At 44.3% G+C, this 27,688-nt stretch overlaps 1 protein-coding gene across 2 annotated transcripts in view; it reads right to left on the reverse strand.

Moving 5' to 3' along the window:
• Positions 1 to 27,688, reverse strand: part of LOC120936244 (24-hydroxycholesterol 7-alpha-hydroxylase-like) — a 114,544-nt gene that overhangs the window by 77,578 nt on the left and 9,278 nt on the right. Inside the window, exons 2-3 of one of the 2 annotated variants that reach the window (XM_040348457.1) lie at positions 9,129 to 9,264; positions 2,904 to 3,078 (exon numbers count right to left, since the gene is read on the reverse strand). In XM_040348457.1, the coding sequence (XP_040204391.1) occupies positions 2,904 to 3,078; positions 9,129 to 9,264 (311 nt within the window). The remainder of the gene's footprint in view (positions 1 to 2,903; positions 3,079 to 9,128; positions 9,265 to 27,688) is intronic. The other variant, XM_040348458.1, reaches the window with a different exon arrangement.

Raw genomic sequence — 27,688 nt, forward strand, 5'->3', positions numbered from 1 at the left:
ATCAAGAAAAGCAGTAGTAGTTGGGGAAAGGTAGCTCAGCGTAGCAGCCATGTTTGCATGGCATAATAGACAACAGATTTTTTCCCGAGAATGAGCGGCTCTCAATCCCAGATGGCAAGCATTTGTGCTGCAAGTTTGAAACTGACTTGCTAAACTATTGCTAGACTTGCCAGGCTTCACAAGTTTGTTGCACAATTGCAGCAAGTCTGCATTGCATGACTCCAGATCAACTTTCTTTGCAAACATTCAGCAAGTCTACTGCAAGTTCTGTTTCAGTTATGATGTGCAATAGTCATCCCGTCACAGGGGGCACTGTGGCTGAATCTTCATGCTGTAGGCTTGCAGAGCTCTTGCTTTAGACTCACCATTGCAATTTGGCTCTTGCTAGAGACTTCCCAGCCTCGACCCTCCTGTTCTTGGGTCCCTCTTTGGCAGTTCTAGCCCCTTCCCCCTACCGAGTGCCCCCACAGCAAGAAGCTTGCTATGGGGGCACCCCAGCCCAGTGGCTGCCCTGTGTGTCCATTTAGACATGGAGATGTGGCCTGGCCCGCTCCCCTCTCTCCTCATTAGTTCACTTACTTCACTGTTTGATAGCAGCAGGAGGCAATGGAGCACTGCTGCCATCTCAGCAAATCAAGAGGGAGAGTCCTGGCTGGCCGAGTCCATCATGCAACATCGCTTGATCAAAATGGGCTGAGGTAAGTATGAGGGGGGCTGCTGCACATAGAAGTTTATTTATCTTAATGCATAGAATGCATTAAGATAAAAAAACTTCTGACTTTACAACCATGTTAAGGCTGCAAGTCTGCCAGTCAAAGACAATTTTAGCCAGATTCAGGTACAGTTACGACGGTGTATCAGTAGATACGCCGTCATAACTCTGAATCTGCGCCGCCGTATATTTAAGCATATGCTCAAACTGAGATACGCTTAAATATTGCTAAGATACGACCGGCGTAAGTCTCCTACGCCGTCGTATCTTAGCTGTCTATTTACGCTGACCGCTAGGGGCGTGTACGCTGATTTATGCCTAAAATGTGTAAATCAGCAAGATACGCCTATTCACGAACGTACGCACGGCCGTCGCAGTAAAGATACGCCGTTTATGTAAGGCGTTTTCAGGCGTAAAAATAAACCACCAAAAACATGGTGTTAAGTATGGACGTCGGGACAGCCGTCAAATTTTTCACGTTTTACGTCGTTTGTGTAACTCGTCCGTGAATGGGGCTGGGCATAAGTTACGTTCACATCGAAAGCATTGACTTTTTTCGACGTGATTTGAAGCATGCGCACTGGGATACGTCCACGGACAGCGCATGTGCCGTTCGTTCGAAGCGTCCTTTACGTGAGGTCACGAATAATTTCCATAAAACACGCCCACCTCTTCCACATTTGAATTAGGCGGGCTTACGCCGGCCAATTTACGCTACGCCGCCACAACTTAAGGAGCAAATGCTTTGTGAACACTGCACTTGCCTCTCTAACTTGCGGCGGCGTAACGTAAATAACATACGTTACGCCCGCACAAAGTTAAGCCGCCGTACGTGAATCTACCTATTTGTTTTTTAAAATATGGGATACACTTAAACTGAGTTTTTGTAGGAATGGTATATACTGCAATTCTCCTTTGAACCATAGTAGGGAGTAAAGGTCCTGTGACAGACTCACCAGGGACAGAGGCTTTTGGAGAGGGCTGAATGCTAGCCTCTTGCCTTGCGATCATAGGCCCTGGCATTTGGAGGAACGGTGGTGCTGTTTGTGAGCTGTATGCCTGGGCACCATTGAGGTGGTGTTACCTTGGATTCAGGTCCATTTCCCCCCAAGACACACAGACTCTGGGAACCCTGTATATGTCATATGAGAAAGAGTGACAGATTCATACTGTTGGGACACATAATGTTAGAAGATGCTGATGTCAACTCCAGCCACCTGTCTGTTATAATGTAAATGAGTCTAGTATAACTTTCTGGTTACAAATGTATTGCAGAGTAATAGGAGCAGGAGGTATGCACCTCCTCTTCTACTGTATATAAGACTTGTATTCTGGTTCTAATTAAAAGTTCATGTTCAGCAATTAAGCAAATATTGTCTTGTTTGTAGTTGTCAGCAGTTGGAATATCTGATATCTATTTTCAGACTGGAAGGAAGTGGTATATGACGAAAGCACTCAAGCGGAGTGTGGGACATTTCGTTACACGTCCCATATACAGAATTGAAGTAGGGAAGCACCATGGCTAAGTGGTTATCACTTCCATCCAGCGAATCCCAACCATAATACTACCGGCCTGGTGCATGCAGTTTACCTTTTTTTAAGCCAATTAGTGCCTATGGCTCTAATCAGGTGCTTCAAAAATACACCCCCACCACCGAAATTCAGGCGCCTGGAGTCCACTTCCTTACCCCTGCTATGACAAACAAAAGCAAACAGGAATCACTACCTTGAAATTGAAGAACTAATAAGACATACAGTACATGTACATTATTTTGTAAGATATGCCACCTAGGAATGTACTCTTGTATTGCCACTTATGTTCTGTTCCAATGGAACTGTATAAGAAAAAAAAAAATCCATAATGCAATGCTGGTATGTACTTTATATTTGTTGTGATAAGCATTGAACAATCTGTTAGTCTGTGGATATAAAAAAAAAACACATCTGCTGGTAATTGATTAAAAATAGAAGAAATGTTTGATGGGAAGAACAAAAGGAAATTGTAGTTAAAAATAATCTTATGTATTTATCCAGATAAGGCAGAGTCCTGTCAATGACTTCGATTTATCTGAAAAAGTCACCTCTTAGTTCTGTGACTATATAAAACACTTGCAGTCCTCAACATTTATACAGGTCACAGGTCATAAGGTGCATAAATCCTCCATACCAGGAACCTTGGGTTATCTCTTACCTTGTCAGGTTGTAGAGTTCCTTGGTGCCCTGTGAGCCCAGCTGGTCCAGATGCAAGGAAAACTCACTGCACGATAAGGTGATACACGCATCCAGTCTGTTACCCGACAGCCTAAATGCTGACATTTTCATGAGGTCATTGTGTGACTTGTTGAAGCTTTCCTCTCCAATGGACGCTATTTGGTTTGGAGAAACATAGATGATGCAAAGGATTATTTGCTTGTACAGCAATAAAAAAACTCATATTACTGGAGTGGACCTAAGCTGGAAATTGTGGCACTAAAAAATGTCGTTTTTACATTAGATTGATAGGTGAAAAGCTGGAACTTTTGATAAGCACTTATTTCTGTCTGTGTCCCCATTAATGAGATTTACCTTTACTTCCTGTATTGGAGACAAGACAGAAAGTGAAGACTTGTTTCTCCTCTCTGGAGTCGCATAAAAAAGGAAAGATGGTGGGATTGTTTCCAGATCCAAATGACATTAACTGACTAACTCCTCTCTGGAGTCCAATCTTTAAACATTCATATGGACAATCCACTGGGGAGCCAGGCAGAATAACCTAGAGGATTTCCTGAAGGATGACTTTCCATAGATGGGGAACACTAAGTCCAGCTCACATCGATGCCCCATATGTCACTGGAACAGAAGTGAAGGGAAATTCCTCACAAGGGACACATACAGTGCCGTGAAAAAGTATTCACACCCCTTGAAATGTTCTACATTTTGTCATGTTACAACCAAAAATGTAAATGTATTTTATTGGGATTGTATGTGATAGACCAGCACATAGTGGCACATAATTGTGAAGTGGAAGGAAAATGTGGCGTGCATTTTTGTTCAACCCCATTTACTCTGATACCCCTAACTAAAATCTAGTGGATCCAATTGCCCTCAGAAGTCACCTAATTAGTAAATAGAGTCTACCTGTGTGTAATTTAATCTCTGTATAAATACAGGTGTTCTGTGAAGCCCTCTGAGGTTTGTCAGAGAACCTTAGTGAACAAACAACATTATGAAGGCCAAGGAACACACCATACAGGTCAGAGACAAAGCTGTTGAGGAGTTTAAAACGGCATTAGGTTATAAAAAAATATCCCAAGCTTTGAAAATCTCACGGAGCACTGTTCAATCCATAATCCGAAAATGGAAAGAGTATGGCACAGCTGCAAACCTACTAAGACATGGCCATCCACCTAAACTGACAGACCGGGCAAAGAGAGAGTTCATCAGAGAAACAGCCAAGAGGCCCATGGTGAGATCGACAACTCAAGTGGGAGAATCTGTCCACAGGACAACTATTAGTCGTGCTCTCCACAAATCTGGCATTTATTGAAGAGTGGCAAGAAGAAGGCCATTGTTGAAAGAAAGCTATAAGAAGTCCCATTTGCAGTTTGTGAGAAGCCATGTGGGGGACATAGCAAACATGTGGAAGAAGGTGCTCTGGTCAGATGAGACCAAAATTGAACTTTTTGGCCTAAAAGCAAACCGCTATGTGTGGCGGAAAACCAACACTGAACATCACCCTAAACACACTATCCCCACCGTGAAACATGGTGGTGGCAACATCATGTGGGAAAGCTTTTCTTCAGCAGGGACAGAGAAGCTGGTCAGAGTTGGTGGGAAGATGGATGGAGCAAAATACAGGGCAATCGTAGAAGAAAACAGGTTAAGCCCTGTACACACGATCGGACCGATGGACCCTTTTAATCGAACAAACCGATCGTGTATGGGCCCCATCGGTTTGTTTTCCATCGGTGAAAAAAAAATAGAACATGTTTTAAAATTCTCCTATGGATAAAAAAACGATAGAAAAAAAAAAACGTTCGTCTGTGTGGAAGTCCATCAGTCAAAAATCCATGCATGCTCAGAATCAAGTCGACGCATGCTTGGAAGCATTGAACTTCATTTTTCTCAGCACGTCGTAGTGTTTTACGTCACCGCGTTGGACACGGTCGGATTTTTGACTGATGGTGTGTAGGCAAGACTGATGAAAGTCAGCTTCATCAGATATCCGAATGTGTGTACAGGGCTTTAGAGTCTGCAAAATAATTGAGACTGGGGCAGAGGTTTTGGGTGGTGACGACATAATTACCGCGCCCCTTATGTCGTCACCACCTGATGGGACTGTGACGTCATAAGAGACCTATATAAATCGTTGCGCACCACACACCCAGCATTACAGCTGGAAGGAAGCGTCGTGGCAACATCGGAAGAAAAGGAGATGGAAGAAGACGAAGGGGAAGACCGGGCCGCCGCTAGTAAAAGAGCTGCAAGAAGATAGCGGATCACGCGGCAGAAGAAAGAAGGCACCGGAGAGTAGACGAAACCGGAGAGCAGAGAAGTTGAAAGAAGACCCCGAAGTTGAAAGAAGACCCCCGGAGAGCGTGGAGAAGTCGGAAGAAGAGCTGTCTAATAAATGACTTTAAAAACCTGTGTAGTGTGTTTTTTTTTTACACTTTTTTTCCTCCAGGTGAATGGGTAGGGGTACGATGTACCCCATACTCATTCACCTAGGGTGGGGGGCCGGGATCTGGGGGCCCCCTTATTAAAGGAGGCTTCCGGTTTCTGATAAGCCCCCGACAACCAACGGCCAGGGTTGCCAGTGCCCTCTGCCACTCCTCAGTGCTCTATGCCACCCCCCCACCCCCCATGTTGAGGGCATGCGGCCTGGTACGGCTCAGGAGGGGGGGCGCTCTCTCGTCCCCACTCTATTTCTGACCTGCCAGGCGACATGCTCAGTTAAGGGTCTGGTATGGATTTTGGGGGAACCTTCCACGCCGTTTTTTCGGCGTAGGGGGGTTCCCCTTAAATCCATAACAGACCTAAGGGCCCGGTATGCTCCTGGAGGGGAACCCATGCCAGTTTTTTATTAAAAATTTGGCGTGGAGTTCCCCCTCATAATTCATAACAAACACAGTGCCTGAGAATTGGCAGGAATCCAAGTCGGATCCCCGTTCATTGTAAGTCGGACGTATGTCGGTTTCTTTTCCTTCCCGGCGAGCCAGCTCGGCACTGGCTCCCGCGACGGGACACGTAGGTGGTCAATAGATTGACACAATATCGCGGTCACCTACTGTATTTATGTGTAAAAAAATGTTTGAACACCATTATTTTCCTTCCACTTCACAATTATGTGCCACTTTGTGTTGGTTTTTTACATAAAATCCCAATAAAATACATTTACATTTCTGGTTGTAACATGACAAAATGTGAAAAATTTCAAGGGGTATAAATACTTTTTCAAGGCACTGTACTGCAATCAAATCCTGGTAGAGTGATGTTCTTCCAGTCTGCATAAAATGAATGAAATGTTTTTTGGTGGAGTTTCATTGGAGCCTTATTTGGTAAAACCATCCCTTAGTACTGTGCAAAAAGGTAGAGGTGGATCACCATTACCTTTTTTTCAAAAGGGGTGGGGAATTGGGGAAAGGGGATATGGAAGTTAAACCACTAATCTATAGGTCGTCGGTAATACTGCCTATAATTGATCATGTACCCTGTTGGGTTTTGTTGCTGTAACCAGTATGTATATCAAGAAAATAAAAGGGGAAGGAAAGGGGATAGCCTAAGAGAAGGCTAATTGAAAGCGGTTACCTATAGCAACAAGTAATTATCTTTTTTTTTTTTCTCACCTCAGAGAACTCAATCAGAAGACTTAATCAGTTTTGTGTTCATTCGCTGTCTCCATCTTAGTTCACATCATAGTAGGAAAATGCTTTAAAGCTTTGCTTATTACATGCATAAATATAAAGAGCCTATTCTAGCCCGGAATAAAAATTAAAAAATACAAAAGGTGCTTAAATTTCCAATTATTACAAATTTCCCCGCCCCATCTCACCTCCCAAGCCACACGCCCCCACCCCACCCCCCCCTCTCTGAACATCCATCCCGCATCGTGTCTCCATTTGCTTATTGCCCTTCCCACTCTAATACCATCCTATCTACATATCTTTGTGATAGATTATATTTGACCCTTTCCTGCCATTTAAATTTAAAGCGGAGGTTCACCCTAAAAAACTAAACTACTTTCTACCATGCCATGCAGCATACTAGCGCCAGCGACAGTATGCCTTTATTTTATTTTTTTTGTGCTGTACTCACAGTGTTATCCAATAGTTTCGTTTTAGACACCCACGGGGAATAGGCGTTCCTATCAAGAGGGGAACCTGATTGACGGCCGGCTATGGCGTGTCACGCTTCCCGAAAATAGCCGGAGTAGGTCTCGGCTCTTCACGGCGCTATATGGCGCCTGCGCACAGACTAGGAGCTGACTGCGCAGGCGCCGTGAAGAGCCAAGCCCTATTTCGGCTATTTCCGGGAAGCGTGACGCGCCATAGCTGGCCGTCAATCATGTTCTCCTCTTGATAGGAACGCCTACTCCCCGAGGGAGTCTGAAATGGATTAAACAGTGAGTACAGCGGAAAAAAATAAAATAAATGCATACTGTAGCTGGCGCTAGTATGCTGCATGGCATGATAGACAAAAAAACATTTTTTTTTTAGGGTGAACCCCCGCTTTAAACAAGTAATGATCTAATCGGAATCAATACAAAATTATTTTATTCCAAAAATGACATATAAAAAGGGCAGTTTATGCAAAACCTCTTGAAAAATGTAATCATATGAAAATAGATTGCCATGAACATAAATGACTAACAGGACTCACAAATAACATAGACACAGCACTAGTCCGGACGTTATAAATCCAGCCGCAAATTGTGTGCTCTTCATCCAATTGGATAAATGAATTATGGGTAGTTGGCAGGGAGGAAAATTTCCATAAGTAGGTACTTAATAGTACCTGCCCTGACACAGCCAATGAGAGCTTTAACAAGGGGCTGGATCTAGTGTGTGGGAAAAGAGTGAAAGGAGAGAAGGAGCAGAGTTATATTAAAGGGGTTGTAAAGACAAAAATATTTCCTCTTAAATTAAAGTCTGATAGTAGCTGATAAAGTAAAAAGTAATGTTTTGCATTATAACTAGTTTGATACCTGTTGAAATCGAGTCGTTTTATTCACCTCCAGCATTTCTGAATCATTATTCTCACTGACTATAGTTCCCATTAGGCTTAGCCTCCATGCCTGTGAGGGATAAGAGAGCATCCTCATGCAGGGCTGTAGTCATAGGGAGAGGGTGAGCACATTTTGCTTTCCACCATGCAAAACGGCTCAGATGCTGGTGGAAAGCAAGAAGAGGAGTGACAGGAAATGGCATTTTCAAACCTTCCAGCTGTCCTGTACACTGTGTAATCCTGTCTGATGATCTACTTATTAGATTGGTCTGATCTTGAGTTCTTTGCTAGTGGTGCTACTCAAATATCGGGGGAAATGTACCTGCTATACGGGACACCTTCCCAGTGTCCTGTACACTGTATAATCCTGTCTGATGATCTACTTATAAGGTTGGTCTGACCTTGGGTTCTTTGCTAGTGGTACAACTTTGCCCAAACCCTACTTGCCCATACCTAAACATTGTTCTCGTTCCTGTAAAAAAGTGGTCTGTCTGTGGCGAACCTAGAGTTCTCCAATCAGCAGATAGCATGACAATATTCTGATTGCAAAGCTAAATATCAGACTCAACAGAAGGACATCCATGCAGAGACAACTGCTTCCACACAGAGCGCAAGCCCTCGTATCTACAGCATGTTGGTGTGGACAGGCTTTTCCACTAAAGCATAGAAAATACTATTTTTTTTTTTTTCAACCCAGCGGGGGACAGCTCGGTAGGAGCCACTGTACTAACTATGCAATGTCAGTAAAGCGATCTCCCCCCCTGAGAAATTGTGTTCTGACAGGGGGGACGCTAAAAAACACAGATCAACGCTCTCAGCCAACGGCTGAGAGTGCTGATTGGATGCTGACCGGCAGACCTTTTTTGGTCATACTTCAACAGAAGTCGGATGAATGGCTGGCTTTTGTTGGACCAGCTGCAGTACACACGGGCCAAATGTCAGCTAGTTTGAACTGACCGATGGCGCCTAATGTTCTGCAAGTCTATGAGAATACAAAACCAAAAGGAGAACAACATTGCAGTTCATTGCACCTGTCAGTGAAATCTTAATGAACTAAAACTGACATCACACTAATGCCATCGACACAAATCTGAAAAAAACCATCGTCACAGGCCCTAAAGACTTTTGTTTTGATGCACCTAGAATGTTCTCTGGATCGTGATGGTATAACCCAGAAAGGTATAAAGAACATTTGAGCTTTGTTGGTGTTTACCTGTGTGCTGAAGAGGTTTTTGCAGAGCCTGTGGAAGGCTCACTTGCTTGGATTTGAAGAAGACAGACATTCCTTCGTCTCCACTGACACAGGTCAGTCGGTTGCCTGTAGTTACTACAGTGAAGACTGGTCCATGCTGAAAGACAGTGTGGAGATGATTCATGAAATATGTGTAGCCAGGTACTTAGCTATGATGAACAAATTATAACAGTTTGTAGGAACTCTTTACGCTATCACTGAAATATGCTAACCCGCAGTTAATTTACCACTGAGGCCTCGTACACACGACCGAACATGTCCACTGAAACTGGTCTGCCGGACCAGTTTCCGCGGACATGTTCGGTCGTGTGTAGGGCCGACTGGACAATTTTCCGGCCTAGCGGACAGGTTTCCAGCGGACAAAAGTTTCTTAGCATGCTAAGAAACATGTCCGATGGAAAGCTGTCCGTCGGACATGTCCGCTGGTTAGTACCAAAATCCTGCGCATGCGTCGAATTGATTCAACGCATGCGTGGAAGCATTGAACTTGCGCGATAGAGAACGTCGGTGTCGTCTACGTCACCGCGTTCTCGGTCCGCGGGGATTTTGGTTTGATGGTGTGTACAACCATCAGACCAAAATCTCCGAGCGGACATGTCTGATGAAAACGGTCCGCGGACCGTTTTCATCGAACAGGTTCGCTCGTCTGTACAAGGCCTAAAAGGTCTTGGGACTATTTCCAAGTGTTATTTCACAGCCAAGTTAAAAAGCATCTATACATGTGTTCTTATAAGTGCTTGCAGTAACTTTCAATCAACCAGGTATGTCAGGGAGCTGAGGGTGTTCTTGGAGTTCAGGCACAGAACAGAAAACCTAAATTACCAAACGGCTCCTGCGGGGGTAGCGCTACACATATGAGACACTTATTGACTTCTCATAAATAAAAGTACCTAAAAGCGTACTACAATACAATATCAGACTAGGGAATATATTTCCTCTACATGTAGTAAAATGATCATACTAACTGAACCTTTTTTTTATTAGAAATTGTAAACTTTTTCTAGTACCAGATCCTTTTCTTAATTAAAAATTGATTATCAGCTTGAAGTGTTCTCTTTGCACCGAATGGTACATGCCAATGAGCGGTCTACTTCCTGGTCTTCTGATGGATTGCTGTGTCTTCACGGAGCACAAGTCTACTCAGCGGACAAAGTAAAGCTTTCAGATCAGTCATTTCTACATACAATCTGTTCCAAACTTTCATAATCTTATCTCTTGTTGTAATATATCTGTGTCATGCACCCTAGAATGACCCTGTTAAACAAAGCTGGAAAATTGGGGAAAAATGAAATAAACTACGGTAAGTTAAAAAGTGATGAAACAAAACTAGTTTGTCCAAGCCCAGTGAATTTGTGGTAATCAGGCTTTCCATACAGATCACTTATTTATTTTTATGCATGGTGAACAGATATGTATATCATCATAAGTTGCAGCCCATTCTCTTGGTGACTTCCAGATCCACACCATTGAATGATCATAGATAGGAGAACCTACTATGATGTATATACCCTAATATAGACCTAAGAAAATATTGGGGATGCAGTCATTTTTGAAAACAGGTTCTGGGAATTTCTCGACTTGCCTGTGTAGTCAAATGAAAGAAAACCTCAAACAAGCTCAAAATACTGGTGAGGCATCTCCCACAATGCAAGGCTTCCCTTGAAGGCCACCCAACAGTAGCAGACAACCATGGAAATACAGAAAGCAGTGCTAAATTAAATCCAGAGTCCATGATCATTTTAATTGTTGATGCTCAGCAACTGCTGTCAATTTTTTACTCCATGTGGAGAATTCAATATGGGTCCTAATATACAGCATCTCACAAAAGGGAGTACACCCCTCACATTTTTTGTAAATATTGTATTATATCTTTTCATGTGACAACACTGAAGAAATGACACTTTGCTACAATGTAAAGTAGTGAGTGTACAGCTTGTATAACAGTGTCAATTTGTTGTCCCATCAAAAATAACTCAAACACACAGTCAATAATGTCTAAACCGCTTGCAACAACGGGGAGTACACTACCAAGTGAAAATGTCCAAATTGGGCCCAAAGTGTCAATATTTTCTGTGGCCACCATTATTGTCCACCACTGCCTTAACCCTCTTGGGCATGGAGTTCACCAGAGCTTCACAGGTTGCCACTGGAGTCCTCTTCCATTCCTCCACGACGACATCATGGAGGTGGTGGATGTTAGAGACCTTGCGCTACTCCACCTTCCCTTTGGTGATGCCCCACAGATGCTCAATAGGGTTTAGGTCTGGAGACATGCTTGGCCAGTCCATCACTTTTACCCTCAGCTTCTGTAGCAAGGCAGTGGTCATCTTGGAGGTGTGTTTGGGGTCATTATCATGTTGACATACTGCCCTGCAGCCCAGTCTCCCAAGGGAGGGGATCATGCTCTGCTTCAGTATGTCACAGTACATGTTGGCATTTATGGTTCCCTCAATGAACTGTAGCTCCCCAGTGCCGGCAGCACTCATGCAGCATCACACCATGACACTCCCACCACCATGCGTGACTGTAGACAAGACACATTTGTCTTTGTACTCCTCATCTGGTTGCCATCTATCAAGGAAATGGCCATAGAAGAAGTACTGGCAATCTTGCCAGTAGAAGAAATGGGCGCCATAGGCACATCATGTGACAGGTGGATCCTCCTGCTGGCCTATAAAAGGCTGCCACTGTCTGATCCAAATTGGTGGATTGTCGTAAGCCTTCCTGAGTTCCTGAGCCTCTGTACTACTGCTGTTTGTATTTCCTGTTGTGACTCGGCTTGTTCCTGACCTGTCTCATCCGCTCTCCTGGTTTGACCCCCTGGCATGCTTTACTGACTTGTTACTGTAACGGAACCCCAAATGGGACAGGGGTTAACGCCATTTAAAATATTCCATTCCCGAACTCAAGACAGCTACCGACACTCCACAGTCAGGCAAACGAACCCCAATAACGAGACACACAGCTCTGTTTGAGGTTCCACACGAATAGCCCCTTTAATGAGAAAAGCAGGCTCTTATATACATTTAGGATCCTCCAGTAACCACAATGAACAATGACTCAACTCCACCCACAACATCACACAAGGAGCCCAACAAGCTCCAATACACTTCTTTTAGTCAGACATTCTGGCTCCAGCTCTGACATAATTTACATGAGCTAATTAACTACAACTGATGTCTCAGACACATGACCTTTAGACTGTCTGTTAACTTGCAAGTAATAGTTCAAGATATCCTGGAATATATTGTGAATAATAAATTACATAATAGTCCCATCTCAGGTAGTCCAAGATATATTCTGTCTAAGGTTTTCTAAAAGCTTCTGGGTCCCACGGCCCTCCCGTTACGTGTGGCAGGGGACATGGCAAGTGACAATCCGCAACTTGTGGCAGGTAACAATCTGCATCTGGTGGCAGGTAACAATCTGCAACATGTGGCAGGTGACGTGGCAAGTGGCAATCTGCAACTTGTGACAGGTGACATGTATATACAGTAGTTGTACTTAGTCCGTAGTTTAGTTGTTTAGTGATTTTGTTAGTAGGGTTTGGTTCTGTTTGCTGGGGTTGTTAATGTTAATTGTTTAAAATAGAATTAATGAACGCAACCACAGCCAAATGTGGGGACTGAATACAAATGAGTGGTAATTATCAAATAGGTGATCAAAGTATAAACATTTTGCAATGAGCAAATACATTTTAGTCCAAAAATAGCAATAGCTAGTAAAATAAAAAGTGAATAATCATATAAAACAAAGTGAATAACTCTTCTTGCATGTGTATAAAGTCTTCATAAGTGACAACCCAAACTGTAGTGATTAATCACACCACCGTATCCACCACCAGTCTCTATATGTACTCTACTCACACGGAGAACCAATATAGGGTCTAATGACACCTTCCCCTCAGGGGTAACAATCCAGCAATCTGTAGTTCCTCCGACCTAATGGGACCTACGGCCCAGTCTTCAAAGGGGTGGGGATCATGCTCTGCTTCAGTATTTTCACAGTCCATGTTGCCATTCATGGTTCCCTCAATGAATTGTAGCTCCCCAGTGCTGGCAGCACTCATGCAGCCCAAAACCATGACACTCCCACCACCATGCTTGACTGTAGGCATAACATACTTGTCAAGCGTGTGGCAGCAACCAGGTGAGAAGTACAAAGACACCATCTGAACCAAATAAGTTTATCTTGGTCTCCTCAGACCACAGGACATGGTTCCAGTAATCCATGTCTTTAGCGTTGCTGGCAGCACTCATACGTCTATTTCCCAAAGACATCCTCTAGATATGACGCTGAGCATGTGCATTCAACTTCTTTGGTCGACCATGGTGAGGCCTGTTCTGAGTGGAAGCTGTGCTGTTAAACCACTATATGGTCTTGGCCACCGTGCTGCAGCTCGGTTTCAGGGTCTTGGCAATCTTCTTATAGCCTAGGCCATCTTTATGTAGAGCAACAATTCTTTTTTCAGATCCTCACAGAGTTCTTTGCCATTAGGTGCCATGTTGAACTTCCAGTGACCAGTATGAGAGAGTGAGAGCGATAACCCCAAATTTAACACACCTACGACCTTGTAACACAAACGAGTCACATGACACCAGGGAGGGAAATTTGGGCCCGGTTTGGAAATTTTCATTTAGGGGTGCACTCACATTTGTTGCCAGCAGTTTAGACATTAATGGCTGTGTGTTGAGTTATTTTATTGAGATAGCAAATTTACACTGTTATACAAGCTGTACCCTCACTACTTTACATTGTAGCAAAGTGTCATTTCTTCGGTGTTGTCACGTGAAAAGATATAATAAAATATTTACAAAAATGTGAGAGGTGTACTGACTTTTGTGAGATACTGTATACATACAGTGGGTATAAAAAGTCTATACACGCCCGTTAAAATGTCAGGTTTCTGTGACGTAAAAAAATGAGACAAAGATAAATCATTTCAGAACTTTTTCCACCTTTAATGTGACATTCAAACTGTACAACTCAATTGAAAAACAAACTGAAATCTTTTAGGAGGGGAAGTAAAAAAAAAAGAAAAACAATAATGTGGTTGCATACGTGTGCACACCGTCTTATAACTGGGGATGTAGTTAGGTTCAGAATTAGGCAATCACAATCAAACGTATGTTAAAGTGATTGTATTGTTTTTTTTTTAACAAACATATCTTGCTTACCTCCACTATGCAGTTTTTTTTGCACAGTGTGGCCCCGATCATCGTCTTCTGGGGTCCTCCGATTGTGCTCGGGGGGTTACCTTGCGGGCGTGCTCCCGATTCCAGCATTTGCGTGCATATACACAGAATGCCAGACTCGGCCCGCCCTCCTATTCATTGGATTTGATTGACAGCATGGGGAGCCAATGGCTGCGCTGCTATCAATCTATCCAATAAAGAGCCGAGAACCCCGGGCAGAGAGGAAGAGCGCGTCTCTGCCGAGGGAATGAAAGTCTCAGGTGAGTAAAACGAGGGGGCTTGGGGCCGGTCAGTGTCAGAAGTTTTTGCACCTTACTGCATAGGATGCATTAACACAACCCTTTAAATAGAAGTCAATACACACCTGCAATCATTTAAAGTTAACCCCAAATAAAGTTCAACTGTTCTAGAAGGTCTTTCTTGACATTTTCTTTGCCTAGCATGCTAGCTCATTATGTGCCACTTTCCTAAAATTGAAGCCCCCGTAGTCCTCCTCATTCGCCGCCGCCATGTCCTCTTGCAGATACTTCCTTGTTTCACTGCTCCTTGTTTCGTGATTGGCCGGAGCGGCGATGACGTCACTCCCGCGCATGCATGCGGGACCGGCAGAACCCTGTGCATGCGCGAAAACACGGCATGAATCCAGGTTATGCCATTGTGAAAAACGGCATTTCACATCATGGTAAATGCTTAGTCATAGCTGGTGGCAATCGTCTGACTAAATATATATATATATATATATATATATATATATATATATATATATATATATATATATATATATATATATATATATATATATATATATATATATATATATAATGATGTTGAACCAATTAACACTCCCCACAGCTCCTCCTATATATAATCAAACTGAAATAGAATCCTGGTGCGCGAAAGAGGACAACATGAAAAACATGAAAAATCACGGAGTACCAAACTGGATGTATGGCATAATAAATTGATAAAGTCAATTAGACTATTTCTCTCTAATAACATGTTGTCCTCTAGCAAATAGCATTAATATAACATTTTCTAATACAAACACCATATACAGTGTAAAAAGTAAAAACATGATAATATACTGAACAATACATTTGAATATATATGCAATGCTTTGTGCAATCAAAATACCACAGACAAACAGAAAAACGGCAAAAAACAACCATCATTGTAAATCTCTAATGACCAAAATTCATATTTGTAAAAATTTGTATCATGAAAATACTACATCAAACATATTTAATTTACAATTAATATGGAATAATAATAGAACAATGTATATTAGCAGTTGCTCATATTGCTTCTTTATTAACCACTTCAGGTCCTGGCCAATTCTGACACTTTTCTACATGTAAAAATCATAATATCTTTGCTATTTTTTGTTAGAAAATTACATATAACCCAAAACACTATATATATATATATATATATATATATATATATATATATATATATATATATATATAAAAAACTCAACGTGTGTATGTATGTTCCAGCATCACGTCCAAACGGCTAAAGATATTAACATGAAACTTGGCACACATGTTACTTATATGTCAGCAACAAACATAGGATAGGTGGTTTAACCCTTACCCACCCCCATTTGCCATGGTCGGGGTTTTTCTTTAAAGTCCCATTCAACTCTATGGGAAATACATGTTACTTCATAACTTCCAAACGGCTGTACATATTTCGATAACACTTGGTCACATGTTACTTATATGTCCACTTAAACTATAGGATAGTTAATTTATCCCTTAACTACCCCCATTTGTGAGGGTCGGGGTTTTTGTTTAAAGTCCCATGCAAATCAATGGGAAATGTATGTTCCCACATAACTTCTGTACGCCTGGAGATATTTCAATAATACCTGGTACACATATTACTTATATGCCAAATAAAAATATATGACAGTTAAATTAACCCTTACCTACACCCTTATATAAAAGATGGGTATATTTATATTACTATGATTTTCCTCCCCAAAAGGTTAAGATAGGAAGACCGGGCAACGCCGGGTATTCAGCTAGTATATATGTATATATATATATATATATATATATATATATATATATATATATATATATATATATATATATATTTTTTTTTTAGCAGAGACCCTAGAGGATACAATGGCGGTCATTGCAACGTTTTATCTCGCACGGTATTTGCGCAGCAATTTTTTAAACGCGTTATTTTTGGGGGGAAAAAAAAAAAACAGTTTCATGCTTTAAAAAAAAAGCAGTAAAGTTAGCCCAATTTTATTGCATAATGTGAAAGGTGAAGTTACGCCGAGTAAATAGATACCTAACATGTCACGCTTCAAAATTGCACACGCTCGTGGAATGACGCCAAACTTCGGTACCTAAAAATCCCCATAGGCAACGCTTTAAAATGTTATACTGGTTATATGTTTTGAGTTACAGGGGAGGTTATTGCTCTAGCTCTAACTTTCGCGGCAACACCTCACATGTGTGGTTTGAACACCGTTTTCATATGTGGGCGGGTCTTACGTATGCATTTGCTTCTGCGTGTGAGCACACGGGGACAGGGGCACTTTAAAAAAATATATATATATACATTGTTAATTTTTTTATTTGGACAAAAAATGTATCACTTTTATTCCTATTACAAGGAATGTAAACATCCCTTGTAATAGGAATATGGCATGACAGGACCTCTTTACAGTGAGATATGGGGGGGGTCAATAATACCCCACATCTCACCTCTAGGCTGGGAAGCCTAAAAAAAAAAAAAAGATCACTGATTCACAGCAGAAGCGGCGCTGTTTTTTTGAATGCACACGCTCGGCCTCCGACGATCATAGAGACTCCGACGACCATCTGGTCCCCTGGAAATCTCTATGATCAACATGAGGGGCCGGCAGATCCTGTCACTGACTCACCGATCGCACAGGTGAGTCGGTAGAAGCACCAGAGGGCGGCGGGAGGGGGGGGGGGGAAGTCCCCTTTTGCCACCCATAGGAACGATCAAGTGGCGGAACAGCCGATATAATCATTCCTATGGTGTAGGAAATCGCTGGCTGAAAATGCCGATATCTGAATGATGCCTGTAGCTGCAGGCATCATTCAAATATAGCCTCACAAATCCCAGGACGTCATATGACGTCCTCTGGGCCTCAAGTGGTGAAAGGAGGGTGACTGTGTCACTTCATTGTCCACAGGTAAATCCTTTGGGATTAGATCTCCCATCAATTGTGATACACGCTATGTGGTGTATGCAATTACATGCACTACATGCCAGGTCCAATATGTAGAAAGGACAACTCGGAATTTGAGGGACTGTTTATATGATTACCTGCATGATAAAAACGTTTAAAAACGTCATTTAAAATAACTGTGTGTGGGGAAAACGTCATTTTATGTCTTCTGAAAAACGACCAAAAAAAATTCGAACATGCTTCAATTTTTTGTGTCGTTTTTCAAAACGTCGTTTTTTGTGTAATTTAAAATGATAGTGTGTGGGAAAAACGACATTTAAAACAACGTTTTTAAACCCGCGCATGCTCTGAAGCAAGTTATGACGTGAGCTTGAATGGAACAGAGTGCCGTCGTACGTGCTGAACGTAACCGCGCTTTGCTAGAGCATTTTGAAAAAACTATGGTGTGTAGGCAACATAGTTTTTTAAAATGAAGTTTGAAAAACTTTGTTTTGTTTCACGATAAAAAACGTTGTTTTATTTCATAAAAAAAAACGACCGTGTGTACGCGGCATAAGGCCCCATGTACACAGGACGCTGAGGCAAAGTCCTCTGAACGATTTTTTTTACACCTTGAAACCTGCATTTAAAAGCCCATTTAGACACGATTGCAAGCCGCGTTTAGCGGCGTTTTACCGTGTTTGCATCTAGAAGCATTTAGTAAGATAACATCATAAGACCCTCCCCAAGCTCAAAAAACTGTATTTTTTAACTATTTCAGCCATTTTGTGAGACCAGAGTGAGTAGCAGCAGCTGAGAGAGCAGCAGTGTACTTGTATTTAGCGTGTCTTTTGCCGCAAGCTACGGATTGTCACTTGCCACACGTTGCGGATTGTCCACTTGCCACATCACCTGCCACAAGTTGTGGATTTTCTACTTGCCACGTCACGTGGCCAGGTCACCTGCCACAAGTTGTGGATTGTCCACTTGCTACAAGTTGTGGATTGTCATTTGCCACATCACCTGCCACAAGTTGCTAATCTAACAACATGTGGGTCAAATTCCAATTATACCTCGGATAACAGCAATGCTAATGGTGTATTGGATGGGATCAAGGGCTCATTAGGGTATATGAATGGTCTATAAATCATTGCAAGCAATTACAATTTAAAAAAAAAAATTTAATGGTTTTTCATCATTTGCCATCATTTTTGAGATTTTTAATGTAAAAAAAAAAAAGGGCACCTTTTAAAACGCTTATAAACGAAAACATGGCAAAACGCCTGTACCGCGTTTAGCGTCTGAAATGTGGAAATCTTCTGCATCTGAACCCATTTTTTTGCTTTCAAAGAAACACAACTGCCTAAAACCGGCAAATAAACGAGACTGTGTACATGGTCACATAGGATAACATTGAATGAGTTCAGGAGCAGTTGAAAAAAGTGTCCAACTGCCTCTGAACGTCTGTTTAGCAGCGTCCCATATACATGGGGCCTACTGGGTTTCTTGTGTGTAAAGTGAAAATCCAGTAAACTTCCTTTCTACACAATGCCAAATTTGACATCACCTTTAGTAGGCATATTTATTTCCCCCCCAGGGGTTGTTTCTTATTTCTATGAATAGTTTTCTATTGGATTAATAACGGTCCTATATTCATGCATCTGATTGCTTGTGATGCAATATTGCATTGATATGCACGGATAATGGTGGTTAATGGTGGTTGCGACTGGGCCCTTGATTTCCACCACAGTAGGGGGGCCGCCTCCGCTGGGAGATACACTGATCATATATCAGGGGCACACAGTCTTCGCCCACACTCACGGGCACACTGCAGCACAAGCTCCGCCCATCCTCACCACCCTCACGGGCACAGTCCCCGCCCATCCTCATGGGCAAAATGCACAGTCCGCGCTCTGCCTATTCTCTCCGCCCGCTTTGCTCATCCTCCCCGCCCTCACTCGTGGGCACAATGCAAAGTCTCCGCCAATCCTCTCCACCCATCCTCCTCGCCCCCACTCACGGGCACAGTCCCCGCTCACTCTGCCCATCCTCTCTAACCGCACACATGGCTACTCACAGGCCCCGCCCATCCTCTCTGCCCGGCCAAGCAAAACATAGCATGAAGAGGGAGCCAAGTGATCTTGCGAGCGATCTGCGAGTAAGTGCCACTGATATAAATATCAACACTGCTACGGATATCCCCCAGCACCACTACTGCCACTGATACCCCCACCACCACTACTGATACCACCACTACTGATACCCCACCACTGCCACTTATACCCCACCACTACTGATACCCCACAACTGCCACTGATCCCCCCACACCCCCACGAGTACCACTGATAACACCCCCCCACACCACCACTGATATCCCCCACACCACTGATACCCCCCACACCACCACTGCTGCCACTGATCCACCCCCCACACCACCACAACCTCTGCTGCCACTCTTCCCATTCAATCCCCCCCTTCACTACCACTCATCCCAACCCATCTTCTCCAACCACCACCCTCACCACTGACCCCATCCTCTCACCACCTCTGCCACTCATCCCATTCAATCCCCCCTACCACTGATCCCACCACCCTTGCCACTCATCCCATTCCCCTACCACCGCTGACACTGATCCCATCTCTTCCTCACTGCTGCCACTCATCCTATCCCCCACCACCACCGCTGCCACTCATCCAAGTGGCGTAACTACAGGGGTCACAATTGCAATTGCACACATTTTGCCCCTGTACACCTGGATAGGGGGGACATATAGAGGAACAAATACCCTCCATTTTTCTCCTGCAGCCGCTAAAAGCCTGCTTTACCTCCTTTACCTCCCATAGGCATTTAGTGGCTGCAGGAGGAAAATGGAGGGGATTTGTTCCTCCATATGCTGCCCCCGCCCCCCCTCCTATCCAGGTCCTGCTGCCCCTCGGATCAGTGGGAAGGGCCCTGGCCAGAAGTCAGTGGGGCCCTTCGTGGTTTCTTGCACCGGGGCCCTGAAGGTTCTAGTTACGGCTCTGGGGAGAACGATCGCATGACTTTATGAAAATATACATCATTCTATTATTCCATATTAATAGTAAATTAAATGTTTGATATAGTAATTTTCATGTTACAAATTTTTTTATAAATATACATTTTTACAAATATGAATTTTGGTCATTTAGAGATTTACAATTGTCGTGTTTTTTTTGCTGTTTTCATTGTTCAGTGTATCATTATGCATTTACGAAGTGCATATCGTGTTTGTATAACATGTTATTAAAGAGTAATAGTCTAATTGACTTGATGAATTTATTATGCCATACATCCAGTGTGGTTTTTCCAGTTTTTTTTCCGTGTTGTCCTCTTTTGCAAACCAGGTTTCCATTCCAGTTTGATTATATATAGGAGGAGCTGTGGGGAGTTTTCTTCCTTAATTGGTCCAACATCATTATATATATTCTTGTTCAGACTATGGTCACTAGCTATGACTAAGCATCTACCATGATGTGAAACACATTAGACCTTTTTTCTGTACCTACCTCAGCCATGTTGTGACAGCTCTGGATTTGTAAACACTGTTTTTAAAGGTGTATATTTGGAGTGCGGCTGTTCAGCTATCTTCCTTGATTGTCTACACGTATGCAGAGTCTGCACCTGAAGGTACAGGGAGAGGCACCAGGGAAAGGGGGCGTAGTGCAGAAGGAAGGAGGAGTGCAATGCTGAGGAGCTTCAACTCCTCTCTGCGCCTCTCAGCACTGCCGACTGTACCCTGAGAACCTGTGGACAGCTCCGATGGGAACAGCATGAGGACCCGGGAGAGCAGTGAGTGGAACCCGCAGGAGACTGTCACTGAAGAGAGGCAGACACCCGGAGAATGGGAGGGGGTGACACTCAGAGTGTGAGCAGCGGCGGGAAGTGTCCAGTTGAGGTAACACCATATAGAGGATGGTGAACCCTCCTTACACCTGATCCTTGCACAGTATCCCCTTCACTATTGCTGTCATCTAGGACTGCTGGCATACCAGCAATCAATGATACACTTCTCCAGTATTCAGAAAGAAACTGAACTTCCTCTGCAGAGCTTCTCCTGGCTTCATCTCCCACCCTGCTGCCGCACTGTAGGCAGGGCAGCCAGCAGAAATTGTTGGGCCCCTTACACAGCTTTAGGCCTGCCCCCCCCCCCAAGCCTGACCACCAACATTCCCAAGGGCTTGCCCACAGGCCATCCCACTGAATCCACACACCGGCCACCTCACCTGTACGCACTCAGCCCCCCCCCAATACTATATTTATGCCAGCCCCCCTCACACCTGTATATATGTCAGCCCCTCCAACACCTGTATATATGCCATATATATATATATATGCCAACCCCCTACACCTGTATATATGCCAGCCTCCCACACCTGTACATATGCCAGCCCCCCCACACCTGTAGCTATGCCAGCCCTCCCACCTGTATATATGTCAGCACCACACCTACACAAATCTGTAAACACAAAAGCCTCTGGCCCCTCCCTGTACAAAACGGCCCCCCTCCCTTTCCTTCACAGCTCCTACTTGTAAAGGAAATCTTCCTACCTAGTCCCAGCTCGTTTTCACAAAGCTAAAATGTTGCTGACACAGGGGAGCACAGTACAGACAGCTCACACGAGGGGTGTACATGCACATAGTAGCCAGAAGTGACAGTGAAGAGCTCGATGTCTGAGCTCAATGACACAGAGAGCAGCAGAAGCTGCAAGATTGTTTCTATAGTGTACAACACGGCTCCCCTTCACCTGTCCTGCTTCTTCTGGCCTGGGTGGGCCCCACGGCCCCTTACAATTGTATCATATGTACCACCCTGATGGCAGCCCTGACTGTAGGGTAAGGGAGGACTCCTGGCATGTGAACGTTATATGGAGGGAAGTGAGGACCTGTCTAAAGATATTATTGGTATCCGTGGAAATCGTGTCCTGTCTGATTGGAGGTCCCAGGAGTAGGCATTAATTGTTTGGATCCTGGAGACTCATATTATATACAAGTCCAACTAGACCTGTAAGGGTCTTTATCTGAGGTGAGAGTCTGCGGCAAACCTCAGGCACACTATGGATGGTGGAAGTTGTTTATGATCTGGATTCATTGGATTCTATTTTTCTTCACACAAGCACCTTTATTTATGAACTTTCTATGATTGAGCACCTTTATTATATAAAGTTTACATACCCCAGTTCTTAATACTGCGTTTTGCCCTCTTTAACATCAATGACAGCTTGGAGTCTTTTTATCTTCTAAGATAGCAAGGGCTGCCCATTCCTCTTGGCAAAAAGCCTCCAGTTCCTGTAAATTCTTGGGCTGTCTGCATGAACTGCACATTTAAGATCTCCCCAGAGTGGCTGAATGATATTGAGGTCAGGAGACTGAGATGGCCACTGCAGAACTTTCACTTTATTCTGCTGTAGCCAATGACAGGTCGACTTGGCTTTGCGTTTTGGATCATTGTCATGTTGGAATGTCCAAGTACGTCCCATGTGCAGCTTCCTGGCTGATGAATTCAATGTTCCTTCAGTATTTTTTGATAACATAATGCATTCATCTTGCCATAAATTTTGACAAAATTTCCTGTGTCTTTGTAGCTCACACATCCCCAAAACATCAGCGATCCACCTCTATACATTTCATCATAGACCTTGTTGACTCCTCTCCAAATTAAGCGCTTATGGTTGTGGCAATAAAGCTCAATTTTGGTCCCATCACTCCAAATGACTTTGTGCCAGAAGCAGGGCTGCTGATAAGCCAGTACAACCAACCGCGTTGTACCGGGCCCGGTGTCCTCGGCTCTGCAGGTGGGCCCGGGCAATCCAAACAGAGTGCAAAATAAAGAAAAGCCTTTCTGAACCACGATCCGACCCCCGCACCCCTCCTACTAACACTGCTTGTTTGTTTTTTTTATCTTTTTTTGGGCCCCTCTCTCCCTCTGTAATGTGATACTGAGTGTGCGGTGGGAGGGACTATTTGCTCTGTTTCGGGCGCATGTCAAATCGTGCCGCACGCGCTCCGCACGTTAATCCTGGCGGAGTGATTTTCCTACCTGCGCTCAGCTCTGCTCTCCACTAGGCCTGAGACTGGAGAAGCTGTGATGCGAACAGCGGTGGCGGCAGAGGCAGCTCAGTTGACATTTGTCCTGGAAGTGGAACAGTGAGGAAACAGGTCGTGGGGCTGCCAGTGTCCAACAGAGGTGTGTCTTTGATTTTAGACAAGATCTAATGATTACACTGAATCTGTCTCTGTCTGCAGCACATAACATACACATTATGGCATTGGAATGGTCTCTGCAGCACATACACATTTATGGCACGCTATAACTTTTGTGCAAACCAATCAATATATGCTCATTGCAGTGGAGGCTGGTGCTCAAAATTTTTTTTGGGGGGCGCAAACAAACAAAAAAAAAATCAATTGCAGCCTCACTGTACCCATCAAACAGCCACTGTGCAATCAATTGCCACCACTGTGCCATCAAATGCAGCCACTGTGCCATCAATTGTCGCCACTGTGCCATCAAATGCAGCCACTGTGCCATCAAATGCAGCCACTGTGCCATCAAATGCAGCCACTGTGCCATCAAATGCAGCCACTGTGCCATCAAATGCAGCCACTGTGCCATCAAATGCAGCCACTGTGCCATCAATTGTTGCCAATGTGCCATCAAATGCAGCCACTGTGCCATCAAATGCAGCCACTGTGCCATCAATTATCACCACCGTGCCATTAATTGTCACCACTGTGCCCGTCAATTGTCGCCACTGTGCCATCAAACGCAGACACTATGCCATCAATTGTTGCCACTGTGCCCCTTAAAATGTTGCCAGTTTTCCCCTTAAAATTCTGCCAGATTGTCCCCCACCCGGCACTTACCTTTCTCGGGTCAGCTATCCTCCTCCATGCTCCCTCGATGTCTTCTCTCGCCCACAGGCTGACTAGGGGGCGGCAGCGGCATGCAATGCATGAATCTATCTATTGTTGAGTGACGATGCAGGAGAGAGAGAGGGGGCAGCGCTCCTGCGCCATTGGCTTATTGGGATTTTTTTTCTAACAAAAATATGTAGCAGAATACATATTGCCCTAAATTGATTAAGAAATTCTATTTACGTTTTTATTAGATGTTTTATAGCAGAAAGTAAAAAAAACGGAGTTAGGCTTACCGGTAACTCTGTTTCTAGGAGTCTTCCAGGACAGCCTCTTGAGACCTTGGGCTCCTCCCTCCGGGACAGGAAACATGTACACCCTTTTCTTTAAAGGGCGGTCCTCCAGGTCTCCTCCTCAGTTAGCCCGAGAAATACCAGAAGATCCTGAAAGACACAATCTACTAACACATCGTTAGATCATTACCAGAAATACCAGTTCCTAAATAGACACCGGGTGGGAAAAACTACGGCTGTCCTTGAAGACTCCTAGAAACAGAGTTATCGGTAAGCCTAACTCCGGTTTTTCTCTAGTCGTCTTCCAGGACAGCCTCTTGAGATGACAAGCAAGAAACTTACTCGTTTTTAGGGTGGGACCACTGTCTGGAGGACCCTCCGTCCGAAGGCCTGATCTTTGTTTGACAGCAGGTCCAACCGGTAATGTCTTGCAAAGGTTGAGTAGGATGTCCAGGCTGCCGCCTTACAGATCTCTTCCGGGGAAGCTCCGGCTTTCTCTGCCCAAGAAACTGCTACTGCTCGGGTAGAATGGGCTTTAACTGTAGGTGGTTCTCTACCCCCTATCTGAAACGCCTCGCTAATCAACGACCTAAGCCACCTGGCAATGGAGGATTTTGAAGTTCTGTGGCCTTTGCGGGCACCCGAAAAATTAACAAACAGGGAATCACAAAGCCTGAATTCCTTTGTGATTTCCAAATAAAATAAAAGGCTTCTTTTCACATCCAACAAGGACAGTAATTCCCCCTCATCATCGTCTGAAGCGGAAAAAAAGGTTGGCAGGATAATATCCTGAGTTCTATGAAAGGTAGATGCCACTTTCGGCAAAAAACTAGGATCTGTCCTAAGTATGATCCTGTCATCAAAAACTGTCAAGAAGGGCTCTCTAATAGATAGGGCCTGTAGGTCGCTTACTCTCCTGGCTGAGGTTATAGCCACTAGAAAGGCTGTCTTTAACGTAACATGTTTTAGTGAAGACTCCTCCAGAGGTTCAAATGGTTTGTTGGTGAGAGCCCTCAGCACCAGTGATAGATCCCAAGAGGGGCAGGCTCTGACCCTCGCCGGCTTGGACCTTGTCAAGCTTTTGAAAACATTTCTAACAAAAACGATCTTGCTGAAGAGGAGTTTCCAAAAAAATACTTAAGGCAGCTGTCTGCACCTTAAGGGTGCTGACAGACAACCCCAAGTCCACCCCCGCCTGCAGAAAATCTAGCACTACTGGAATGTCAGGTTGGTCCATCCCCTGCTGTATCTTCCAGGAATTAAACTTCTTCCAAATCTTGGAGTAGATTGCCCTTGTTATCGGTTTTCGACATTCCAGGAGGGTTTTAACCACCCTATCTGAAAAACCATGGGCCTTTAATAGTTGCTCTTCAGAAACCAGGCGGTCAGTCTCAGACTCTTTATCCGAGGATGAAGGACTGGACCTATGGATAACAGGTCTTCTCTTTCCGGAAGCATCCAAGGCGGATACAGGGCCAGCCTCCTCAGGCTGGCGAACCATGGCCGTTTGGGCCAAAAAGGCGTGACCAAGATCAGGTCTGTCGGCTCCTCTAGGAATTTCTGAATCACCCTGGGGATTAACCTCACTGGGGGTACCGCCGGAAAACAGGCCGACATCAGGCCCAAAACTCTCATCACTTCCCTTATGCTGGTTCTCTGATTCGTCTGAAGCTGTGCAATAGCTTGATCTAGTTTTAGAATTTTCTCCTGGGGAAGGAACATCTTTTTCTCCACCGAGGAAATCCTGTACCCCAGATACGTAACCTCTTGGGCTGGCAACAGCTGTGACTTGTCTGTGTTAACCAGCCAACCCAGGGAGCGCAGGAAGGACAGGGCTACCTTCAGGTCGCTCTCTAGTTGAGGGCCTGACGGGGCTACGAACAAGAGGTCGTCTAGGTATGGGATTATCGTGATGCCCTGGAGTCTCAAGGGCGCTAAGGCCTCTGCTAGGACTTTGGTAAATATTCTTGGTGAGGAAGAAAGTCCAAAGGGAAGGGGCCGGACCTGAAGATGCTTGATGGCTGAACCCAGCCTCACCGCTAGCCTCAGGAATTTTTGGCATTCCGGGCGAATCGGGATGTGTAAAATATGCATCTCTGAGGTCCACCGTGGCCATAAAACAATCTGGAAAGATCAGATTGGTCACCGAAAATATCGACTCCATTCTGAAGCGTTTGTACCTGACCCATTTGTTGAGGGGACGAAGGTTTAAGATCAGCCTGTACTTCCCAGGGGGCTTTTTCACCACAAAGACATGGGAATAAACCCCCTGACCTTCTTCTATCGGGGGAACTTCTGTTAAGACCCTCTGATCTAAAAGGTCTCCCAGAAGGAGGCCTAATGCCTCTGCTTTTTCCCGATCTCTTGGGAGTTGGGTGATCAAAAACACCGGAGGGGGGGGGGGGGGGGAACTCCAGCCTGTAGCCATTTTTTATGAGATCTTGCACAAACGGACTGGCAGTTGAATCTGTCCATTGCAAGAGGAACTCCCCCAACCTTCCTCCTACCTGGACCTGAGCGTCACTGGGATTTGGGGGTAGAACAAGATACCTCCACTTCCACGTCCTTTCTGGTTTGGACCAGTGTGTTTTAGGACGGGTCTCCTTATCTTTCTGGTTTTGCTTAAACCCTCGAAAAAAACGTTTATTCCCATCATTTTTCTTTCTTTCGGGAAAGGCTTTTTTCTTGTCCTGCATTCTTTCCAAAGCCTCATGGAGGCTGGGACCAAACAAATGGTCTCTTGAAAAGGGGAAGCCACAGAGCTTTAATTTGGATGCAGCGTCTCCGGTCCAGGTCTTTAGCCAGACCGACCTTCTGGCTGCGTTAACTAATGCCGCTGATCTAGTTGCCAGCTTTACTGACTGCTAAGAAGCATCTGCTAGGAAGCCTACCGCCTTCATGAGCAACGGAAATGATTTTAAAATTTGTTGCCTGGAGGTACCGGCTGTGATATGGGCTTGAAGCTGGTTGAGCCAGCATTCCAAGTTTCTGGC

This window comes from Rana temporaria, chromosome 4 (genome assembly GCF_905171775.1).
Source record: "Rana temporaria chromosome 4, aRanTem1.1, whole genome shotgun sequence".
Taxonomy (NCBI): Eukaryota; Metazoa; Chordata; class Amphibia; order Anura; family Ranidae; genus Rana; species Rana temporaria.